The sequence below is a fragment of the Pelmatolapia mariae genome, linkage group LG10_11, assembly GCF_036321145.2.
Source record: "Pelmatolapia mariae isolate MD_Pm_ZW linkage group LG10_11, Pm_UMD_F_2, whole genome shotgun sequence".
Taxonomy (NCBI): Eukaryota; Metazoa; Chordata; class Actinopteri; order Cichliformes; family Cichlidae; genus Pelmatolapia; species Pelmatolapia mariae.
In genome coordinates, this window is record NC_086236.1 from 12,119,224 (window position 1) to 12,131,041 (window position 11,818).

Consider the following 11,818-nt stretch of genomic DNA (forward strand, 5'->3'; position numbering starts at 1 on the left):
TTTTATTTACTTTTTCCAAAGACATTTTCTGAGGATAAGCAAAATATTGCAATGCATTGTGGGGTTCTCATTCTCTCTAACATCCAGCATGATTAATACCAGCTTCTACTGGCTGAGACAGAGGTGAAGGATGGACTTTTTGTCCAAAGCACTTTACCATATACAGATGACATGCACATGAGTGAGAGCAAAGTGAAATATGAAAACACTACTGAAGGAGAAAACATAATCAAAAATGCAAAAATTAAATAATAATGTAATTTTTTTAATTACATGTATATTACCAATTTAAATACACTGCTCAAAAATTATTATGTTTTTAAATGAAAGATTATTTAATTTAAAAAAGAAAAAAAATCACTTCCTGATCAGAGTATCATGTTTATGAGACACTGTGCTGTTATATAACTTTGGTAATTTTTAAGGCCTGACTTGTGGCATTGATGCCCATTGCTTTACTGTCCTGTTGGATGTGTAATGTCAGATCCCTTGTATCTGACATTTGATTGGGGATCACTGTGTTGCTATGGCATGATCCTGGTAGTTATTGTTATTAAAACAATAACAATAACAAATTCAAATTGAAACATTGCTGCATTCTTCTGTCACTGACAATTCCAAACCTGCACTCAGTCTCCTCATTACACTGGTACTGAACAGACACAACATTGGAGTCTTTGCAAGCTTTGTTCAAAAACTACAACTATTTGACACAAAACTGCGACAGCAAGCACAGAAACTTCAAACAAGTCACTGAAGTAAGGATTGAAAGAGTTACTTTTAAACAATAATGATTAAGACCTTTCTCATAAGGTTGTTTTACCTTGATTGCCAGCTGTTCCTGTTTTTATCTTCATTTCTTTCATATTTATCCACCTAAACAATGCTGTAATGATACAGTTTGATTGGATATGCATTGTTGAAACTGACTTGAAAATGTATGACAACTGTCCTGTAATGTTACACAGAGAAACCAAATCCTCCGTGGATCTTTGTCCTGACAGACGGCAAAAATGGCTCGAGCTGTGGTAAGTTACCCTTCACTGTGTCTGTTTCTAAACATTAAATCATGTGAATTCTTAATGAAAAATACAACAACAATAATAATATGTCACTTTTTTAAGGAAAATCCACATCTTAAGAGGTTTAACTCACAAAGCAACTCACATGTCAGCAGTGACAGGTATGTTTGCTATTCAATTTAAATAAAAATAAGGACATTAAACATCTGTTTCCATCATATGTTGCAAAAATAATCAGCCGCTGATTTGTCTTGTTATGTGTGCAGCAAGTACTGCTTCCAGGATGTGGGGATCTTACCACCTCCTAAACGTATTAGGCTGATGACGTGTGATCTTCCCCTGCCTCCAAGTCCTCCATCATCCCCTGTGAATGATGACGATACTGATCAAAAGTGTATCAGCGCTCTGCCTTATGATGTTCCATTGCCTCCACATCCTCCACCTTCTGAAAAGAAGTATGCTTCCCTTCGTTCCCTTAAACACAAGAAGTCTTATTTGATCCCTCTCAGTGTCCTGGCTAATATTCCTCTGCCTCCAAGTCCTCCACCGTCCCCTGTGTGTGCTGAATACACGGATCCAAAGTGTTTCAGCCCTCTGCCTCATGAGGTTCCACTACCTCCAAGTCCTCCACCTGTTGAAGCTTTTGGTCATTGTGGAAAGAATCCAAGTTCAACATTGTGGTCTGTAGGTGATGAAGAGGAAGATTTAATGCTTAAGCTCATTAGACTGACGCTTCATGATGTTCCATTGCCTCCACATCCTCCACCGTTTGAAAAGAAGTATGCTTCCCCTCATTCTCTAAAACACAAGAGGTCTGATTTGATGCCTCTCAGCCTCCTGGCTGATATTCCACTGCCTTCAAGTCCTCCACCGTCCCCTGTGTGTGCTGAATACACTGATTCAAGGTGTATGAGCCCACTGCCTCATGAGGTTCCGCTGCCTCCAAGTCCCACACCAGCTGATGCCCGGCCTCAGTCAAAGGACACTCATAAGACCCTGCATCCAGATCCAAAATATGACTGTTCTTCCCTGGACAATGAAGTGGCCTTTTTCATGTGTCCCACAGAAGAGCCTCCTAGTGTAAACGCTCATGAGGTTTCACCACGTCCACCTTATGAATTTCTACACCTTCCAGAGAAGAGATACCTCAATTTATCTACTGTTGTTTTTCCTTGTCTTGATGATTAAAGATGTGTTTGTTGTAATAAATTAATTTTTGAGCAAATACATGTTGAGATGATTTGGTTACTTATGATGGTTATAATTATTCAAACAGCATTATTGCTGATAAACTTTTTCTACTCATTTTCTCCTTGAGCTATTTTGATGTCTATTTTGAAGATCCACTCACATTATTATTAAATATGCTTATTCTCAGTAGAGTATACAGCTCCATCTGAACAAGGAATTAATTCATTTCTACCAGATACTCATTAACAAGTTACCTCAACATAAACCACTTAAATAAAGCAGGCATTAGTGGAGTGCACAGATGGGAAAAAAATGGCTACATGCCAGCATTTACCCACAGCCAATATCTGATACTGACTTTTTCCTTAGGTCATGCGGAATAATGTTTAAGATGTCCCAACTTTCTCTCCTTGCTTCTCTACCCTCTGTGTTTTATGGGGTGACTGCAGGAGAAAGAAGGAGGGCTTTCCCCTCTGCCTTACACCCCTTCTTTGAAAACATGTGGCCTGGGAATAATTGGGTTACAACTGCAGCAGTCCAATGAGTTGGCCTTGATTTGGAGAATGACTGCATTTACTTTTGTCTGACTGCCTGCTGCTCCCACAGCTGCACCTTTTATCCTCTATTCAGGATCAAGATTTTACTGTATAGGCCTGGCAGGCAGCCAGATGTGAGAGGGGAACACAGACTGAGCATTAGTATGCAGGACTAACCTATTTCTAAATATTTTACATGTATTTATTTATTAACGCATCGCTTTGTCTCAATTCCATTTTTAAAGTTCAAACATCATCTTTTCACACCTGTGGTCATTTTAGTGCCCCTGAAGTCCAAGAAGGTCTTGCAAAGTGACTTCTTTCTACTCTATAACAAAACAAAAGAACAGTGTTCTGATGGACACCAGTGATGAAGTTTTCAATTTTTAAAAATGTGACTCACTAAACACTAAATCACACTACATTTAGACTAAAATATGATGAATTAGATTAGACATGAGTCTCATTTAACCCTTCATGATTCATGAATATGCCCAGGACTGCCATGATGAAAGAGCTGGACTTGAATGTGTGTTTATGACAGAGAGAAAATGTTCATTAATAACATGTTCTGTCTGCTGTTTAAACAATAGCTAATGCATTAGTAAACCTTCCCTCCAGGGCATTAAAAAGGAAATACATTATTTTGTTTTCATGGTCACCTGGCAACAAACTTTGTCTGCTGATTGGACCGTTCCATATAAGGACCATCAGAGGCCAAGGTGCAGAAACCGGTCAGCAGATATTATCAGATTCTTTCTGCGTGTCTGTTACCACAAGTTGAACCTTATGAACTGTGGCAAAAGGTTTCCTCATGCCATCTGTCTTCCTTATCCAAAACTTTTCCACCAATCAAAACAGACCAAACCTTTTCCAGCCCTCCTCCCATTTCCCATTTAGAACCCAGTAGCTGTTGGTTTCTATTCAGCTGGGAATAGGATAAAAGAAGGTCAAGGTCTCTGAGCACTGTAATTAATGTGAACTCATTCATTTTTGGAATAAGCAGCAGCTGGGCCTGCTTAGTCTCAGTCAAATTCTCAGGGCAGTCAAACAATGAAGGCTCTTATCTTCAAACAAAGCCTCCTTAGTTAATGAAGTAAGTAAACACAATGACACACCCAGCTAAAGCTACTTCAAGATTCAAATCTAAAATATAATTGAATTAAATGAATTATACAAAAATAGCTTTAGAGAAATACTCACTGAAATGAGGTTACTTTAAGTTTGTCAGAAACACTGCACAGCTTTGCAGCTTTGATAACTTTTAGTGGTCACTATCCATCCTGAATAGCAAATTAATTAACTGGTCAAGTAAGCATTCATGCCAGTGTGGAACACAATACATCCAGTGTAATCTCTGTCCAAAAATGGAACCCTGTTTTAGTGCACAAGTAGACCCTTCCAGAAAGTGTCATCTGGAATTTCACAGTAATGAACCAGCGCTTGAACCCATGTTCCAAATCGTTGGCTCACTAGGCCAGATGAAATAGTCAGTTGGATAAGCCCACACAAGCACAGTGCATGCACAGACTCGGAAATGCACACAGGAGAAACAAAACACATGTACATGCGTGATATGTGTATAGGCGCCGAATCCAGTTTCAGTCATTTTGTACACTATCAATCTCACTCACTCACTCACTCACACACACAAATACATACAAAGACCTCCTTTCTGACCATGGAAACCATGGAGATGCCAAGCAAACAAGCGCTCTCATTTGGCTGCCCAGCGGCTGGCAGGCAGCTTGTTGGCCTGTGTCTGCACCAAGCCACTGTGTCAGATGTGTGATGGGACACAATACAAGCCCAATTCAACCATTAAAATCCATTACTTCATTCATGGGTGCTAAGATAACTTAAATTGATCCACTTACTTTAGAGGTACTTTATTAAATGAAAAATTGAGATGTGGGGGTGATCTGTACTTTTGTCAAGTCAAGTATTAAACTTAAGTGTTTGGGGTATCTAACATTGCCCTTGATGTAAGTTTGTTGGGTCTGTTGACGAGGAATGCATGTGCTTACAATTAACTACATTTCTGAGCTGGGTTGAGCTGATCGCTCACATCCATGCACTGTTATGTTGTGTTTAAGGGTCACAGGGTTTAATTGGGCTATTTTCATACTTTGTTGTCTAATTTTAGCATGCTCTCTTATTATATAACATCACAAACCAAATTTCTTAGTGTCTGCTGCAAAATTACAACATCATTTTTGGAGGGAGGCTATTTGAAGCATTTTAATTCCTATTATTGTTGTCAGTTGTTGATTGTTTTTGGTTATATAAGATGACTTGAGGCAAAGCTTGACATGATGATTGTGGATGAGAAATGTGGCGGTATAATAATTATGGTATAATTCTTGGTAATAGGACTAATGTTGGCTTTTAGGAAAGAGCATGGTCTTGAAATTACTGCTTATTTTCTCTCTCTCTTGTTTTTTCTCTTTGACTGCTGCAGATGGTCACATCTTTTTTTGTTGGTGGTGTTTTTGCTTTTTTGTTTGCAGATGATCACATCTAAACAGCAAGGTTAACTGTACCACATATGAAGAATGATTGGAAAAATGTTGGACTCTGGGCCCTGAAAACCTGAATTGGTTGAGCAGCTAAAAATTGATGGATCGATTGATTCTTTTGTTTGTACAGCTCTATATGTGAATTCATTTTAATACTGTGACACACCTGTGTCCTGGACCCCAGTACAACACACACATACAATGCTGCAGGGTAGGTGGATTTTTTTTTTTTCAGCAATAATTCACGCTTGTTGTTCTGCCTTCTATAAGTTTTAGAAGTTACAGTTTCGTAAACTGCCCGAGAGCTCCCTCTAGTGGCTGCTTTGTAATATTGTTTTGATTACATGGGAAAAAGCAAAATAGAGAAAGCGAAAATCCCAACATGGCTGAACGTAATGAAGTATTATTGTTCTAAGCGGATATGGACCTTAAAATGTTGTTGCTTTGTTGTCTCTTTCTTGTGTTTAAAAATGGTATGATAATTTGTACATTTAATTGAGTATGAACGTGTTATTTTGTAAGCTTGCTGTAAGCGTGTATCAAGCTAGTTTACAACGTTAGTTAGCTATTACAATATTTTATATGTTTTCAGTTTAACGATCGTCAAATAGAAGGTCAGAAGCCATTCTTCAAAAAATCAGCACAAAAAAGAAAAATAACTTATCTCGCTTATCTTGCTATCTAGCTGGTGAAAACTAGGAAGCTCAGGGCGAGGACAGCATACTTGTGCTTTGCAGCTTTTCAGCCATATTGCCTCTGGCTCAGTTCTCCCCTCTTCTTTGGTCCCAGCAGGCCAGTAAAAACAGGGAAAGCACAATTAGTCAATTGATCCCAGGTGTCCTGCCAGCCTCCTTGGCAGTACCCCCAACCCCAGCACACCATCTCTTCCCTGTTGTGGAGCTGCAAACTATACCTCACCCATGTGTGACCATGTGTCCAAAGACCGTGATGACAGAAACCTGAGATATTGATAGCCCAGTTGGGGAGAGCTGAACCCCTTCACCAGCAGGTGAACAGTGAATACCAATCTTAAAGCAATGTGGGTGTATTTGGAAAGGCTTCTACAGCGCTACAGTATATTCTGTGTGCTGCTCCTCTGCCTACTTTAATGGATACCACTTTATTCAATAACTCGAGTTAGTTCAAGAAATTCTATGCATAAATCTTCCCTCTGGTAACGTAATGTTGTGTTTTATGTATAAATCACCTTTGAAGTGAATATGACTTGAAAAGAAAAGGCAGCAATATGCTGAGTGTTTCTGTTCTTCTTCTTTAGGGCATCAATCAGTCAGCAGAGCGATTCAATGCATCTGGGCAACAGATCCTTTTCCCATTCATACTCAGTACATTTATAACCAAGGATGAAACTGGTCGGCTGACAGTAAAACTTTGTGCCACTTTCATGGTAGGCATTAAAGTGGGAACTGTACAATTTATTACACCTGTGTATTTTTTGCAGGATTATTCATATAAAATCTTTATATCTTTTTTTTGCAGCAAATGTCTTTTAATGTATTTTTCCTGTGAGCTTCTCTACCCGTGCACTGGACAATGCCTATCTTTTAGTACTCTTCTCATCAAGTATCACAACTATCCTAGTTTAGAGAAGAGTTCCACATGAACCCTCTTTCCCTTCAGTTACATTGCATCCATTGTGTGTCCATTGTAACCTTTCACCAGAGAACATTATAATGAAGTTTTGAGGGCTGTGCTTCCTTCAAGATATTTTTCTTGTCTATGTAGGATGACCTCCAAATAACATTTAGATGAGGTAACATTAACCTTTGTCCTGAAACTAATCAATATTAATGAAATTCTTTTGCCTGGGTGGCTGCCAGCTCCTCAGGGCAGGGCCCACATTGGCAATGCAATAATAGCTGGAAAACCTGGTGATCCTTATTGTTTCACCAAAAGATTCCTTACTGACTTCAGGTAACAAGGTTAAAACATGTCTTTATATTTGTTTTATCATATTGCAAATGAGAAAGCTCATTAAGTTAATTAGTTCAATTTCTGTCGGTATCTTTTTGTGAGTCTCATACACATTATTCCCAGTAGGTTAATAGAGTTTCCCACTGCAAATCTTTATTTAATGTGCTGAAGTGAATTGGAAGTCCGGCATGAAATATTCACTCTTGAATGCACATGAATCAAACTTTGTGGTAAGTTTGAGTCATAAGTCTGAATGTGGGGATGAGCTCATGTTTGTTAGCGACATGGTCTAACTCATTGGTTTCATCAAGGCAGTCTGCAGAAAACCTCTGCACATCTGTGGAACTATCAAACATTATGTCATATTAACACAACTGTAATTACACAATCCCAGTCACTGGCATTGGAATGGAGTAAACTCAGTGTGTGAGAGCGGGTGGTTTTGGAGTTTCTCAGTGTAATTCTTCGATAAGCTGTTCACAGTGTGGCCTTTAACTTTGAAAAAACATTTTTTGGTCAGTCTTTATAGAAATATTGCCCAAAGGCTCCTGTTTCTGGTTAAGGAAAAAAAGTTTTGAAATTAAGTAAAATCAGATGAATGTCATTGTTTGATTGACTCCTATAGTCAAAACTTAACCATATGTTGCACTAAAAGTTCTTCTTTTTATGAAGATACAATACAGCCATATCTCCAAAATTGTCTTTTGGGAAATAAAGCCATTTTGGGGGGGATGATAGAGTGAATGCAAATTTATTCCAAGTCAAGTGAGGCACACAGTACACTATTATAAGATTTTTTTTCTAAATAGATGAGGATTCTTGCGAGGCTGGATGACCTCATTTTATCACATTCACCTTGATCCATTCATTAGATTTTCCATTTTCTTTCTGGTCTACCTTCTCAGGTACGTGATGTATTATTTTGAGTTGCTGAACTTGTGTATCTACTTTCTGTCTCTCTTCCATCTCTGCTCAGACTTTCCCTTTCCACCTATATCATTGCCAATGACCCCTTTGTGCAGTCTTTTGTTCATAGTTTTTGTTTATAATTTGTTTTTTTTCTTGATTTTTGAAATTAATATTCTCACATTTGGTTCAAAATATGAAATCCCTGATACATTGATGGCATGGACCAGTACGTAACCTGAAGGCATCTTCGTCTGTTTAACTCAGAGGGATAAGAAAAAAAAGATGCAATCTCACTGCAAGTATGGCAAGTGATCAAAAGATTAAACAAATAAAGTAAGAGGCTGTATGCACCTTGAACCAGTCTGAAATTAAGTAGAATCTGATGAATATCATTGTATACCAGTCTATCACAGGACTAACACAGACAGTTATTGCTAAATGCACATGCATACAGCTCATTTTAACACACATTAACGTGACATTTTTGGATTGCAAGTGATGGTTTCAGCTTAGTTTCATCCATAAACAAAAGTAAGAAGACAAAATACAAATTTAGGCAATCCTGATATCTGAAAAAAACCCGACTCTCTTTTAATGAAGAAGGACTCTTGATGTGGAAACTGATCCACTGCCTCCATCTGTCGTAAAAACACCTCATCCAGAGTCAGGTTTTGGTGAGAGTATCCAAAACATAGAGCCATCTGTTTGCTTTTTATGTTCACTTTTTTTTTAAACAGACTCAAGAGGGCAGATATTTTTGCACTTTTCTGAAAAACAAAAGATCTTCTAGTAAAGCCCTCTTGGCAACTGCGTGACAGCTCCTCTGACCATTTATATTCTTCAGAATAAACAAAAAACCTCACAGAGTATTCGTTACATGTAGCATATGGCCTGCATATCTTTAACACTATGAACAAATATTGGCTAATTCCCGATCTGTCTTCGAATGCCATCTTATGTCATCTGTTTGCGGTACACTGTGGATTCTGTTACCCTCCAGTCAAGTTAGTCCAAATCTTTAAACACAAATGACATGCTGTTGACACGATTTCCAAGTACCTTATGTTTCTTTACTGCAAAATTAATTTGTCAGTCTTGTTTTGTTTAAATGTGAAGTGTTAGCTCAGTTCAGTATAAGCAGTTTAGTTCAGGGCGGGGTGACATATGATTAGGCAACTTAGCTTAAGTAACTATAAGTCAGAGAGCACATAAGGTATGTCTGACAAAGGCTACACAAATGACCAAACTTGATACATTTAATCTATTTCAAATCAGAAACATCCATGAAACACATGCCAAACTTTTTTATTTGAGTGAGTTCATGAGAAAAAAACAAGTGTTCAAAAGTGAAGCATGTGTTACTTGGTTACTTTCTACCACGTTTTACTAAGATCTATCAAAACAGTTTACATTATTTTGCTAAGCTGTATGACTGAAAAGATCCTCCTGAGGTTTGGTTCAGGAGGATCTTTTCAATCTCACTTGAGTGTGAAGTCCAGACTTATTTCTCATCTAGTAGCTAAGTGACAGTGAGGTCATGGTGTTGCTGTCTCAAGATCAGTGACTGTCTCTTTCTAAATCCCCTTTTAATGAGAATCAAAGCAAAGCGTAATCCAAGCTTCAATATCTTTTCAGGGCCAACTTAAACATTAAGAGGATTGAGAGGCTTCCATGCACAAGAATCTCTGCAAACAAACCATGGGTGTACACAAACTGTGTGGCTTTTTCATGCTTTTGTGTAGATTTTTATCCCTTCTATCCTTCTATTCTTTTTATACCCTATGAAAAAACTCATATGCTTTCATGAGTAACAAAAAATGGTCCTGAAGTCTATCCATACCGAGGCACACGGTTTTCTCCAAGTCTGAATTAAAATAACTACATTCAAAGAAGTTTGCAAGTTACTTGTAATTACTTTGTGCAAACAAACATAGAAGTCTAGAAACTGGTGTAAAAAATGTTTTTTCACAGAGCAGCAGATTTTCTTCTAAAAGAATCGTGTGCGCTATACAGACAGTAATGCAATGTGTGCAATGTGGCCGGCAAGTGATCGGACATCAAAATAAGAGAAATGCTGCAATGTCCCAGCTCTGACTGTAAAGTTCTTCTCATGTTTTAAAGTGGTCAACAGTAAACCTTTCTGTTGCAGTGCAAAAACAGTCATGTGTCTTAATATCGCTGCATCAGCTTCAGTAACAAAGCTTTGAGTGCTTTATTAGACACCAAAGTGCAGGTGTTTTCATAAAGCTACCGACTCTTTCATCACACTCTAGTCTTCCACCAAAGCCAAACTTTACTTTAATAAATTAAGTTATTGTGTGCTCTTTGTATGAGTTTTTGAATTATGGAACATCTTCAGTTTATCTGTGAAAAGGAATGGCTAGAATGCTGTTCTGCTGCATGTGCAGTCACTTAAAGCCAAATGCAGCTTGGGTACTCGTCCAGAGAGACTCTGCAAATCATGGCTGGCACAAGCAACAGAGTGATATTTGCAGAGCGCAAACCTGGAATGAACACTATGTTCAATAAAGAGGGAATGAAGTGCACAGATTATAGAAGAGAAGATAAAGCAAACAGATGTTGTCTGTAAACACAAAGGATGCACTGTATTATTAACTTTCTGAAACCTAATGTAAATTATAAGAAGAATCGTCTGTAGGTAAGTGTGTGATGGAAATTCATTGATATCTCCAACAGCAAAGTACAGAAAACAACAGGGTAGAATGGATCTATATGAGAACGTGTAGAGAATGAAAAAATGGCAACTTGATGTATGAGGTAGATCCCGCATGATGATTAGCTTCTGTATATGTACAGAAAGAGCTGTCAAGCCAGTACTTCTACCAGAGGGCTCCAGAATGACATAGCCCCTAACTATTGCAGCCAAGGATTAAATATATTGCATTGGGCGTGTCATTAAACTCTGATTTATTGTTCCACCATAAAAAAGTATACCAAGTCTATTCTGATTTATCCACAAACTTATTGTGAGATGTCTATACTGTATGTGGAAGCATTTTCCATGAAGTTCAACACAATAAACTTGGCCGACACTGGCTAGATTGCTGATCTGGTAAGTAATAAAACTGCTTAGTCAGCTTTCACAGTCTTAGTTGCTTAGTTTGCGATGCTGCAGCCTGCAGAGCAAAGCAAGCTGTGTTTCTGAGCAACTTGAAATGTTTATCTTTAAGAATGTTTATTGCTGAAGCAGAACTCTTAGCACGCAACAGCTGTATATCTCACTGCCTGTTTTCATTACACCTCACTGTGTGGGTCTGGGAAGTTTTTTAGTGTGAAGGGAATGTGCACCAAAATTGAGGTCATTTTAATTTTTATTTCATAAATTTCTCTGTGTCTCAACCCTTGCAGTGGCATAAATATATATATTTTTGACTCAACTGTACCCCCGCCCCACCCCCCATCCCGGTATAGTAGTAAAACAAAAAAGATAAGGAAAAGTAAACATTATGAGTGTTACGGGTGTCTGAAGCATTAGCAGCTGTGAAGTAGGAGTGAACTTAGCCCTTTGCTTCACCTTCTATCATTCTTTTAGATTCCTGCTGTCCTTCAAATATTGATTTCTCTTTCACTTGCTGAAGTTTAACTCATTCTAATAACAAATTATATATATATATATATATATATATATATATATATATATATATATATATATATATATATATATATATATATATATATATATATATAT

General features: G+C 37.8%; 1 protein-coding gene across 1 annotated transcript; it reads left to right on the plus strand.

The window, feature by feature from the left end:
• Nucleotides 1-1,013: 1,013 nt before the first annotated feature.
• Nucleotides 1,014-2,210, plus strand: LOC134637897 (uncharacterized). The gene is made up of 3 exons (XM_063488449.1): nucleotides 1,014-1,028; nucleotides 1,125-1,183; nucleotides 1,289-2,210. The coding sequence occupies exons 1-3, from the start codon at nucleotides 1,014-1,016 to the stop codon at nucleotides 2,208-2,210; spliced, it is 996 nt and encodes a 331-aa protein (XP_063344519.1).
• Nucleotides 2,211-11,818: the final 9,608 nt, after the last annotated feature.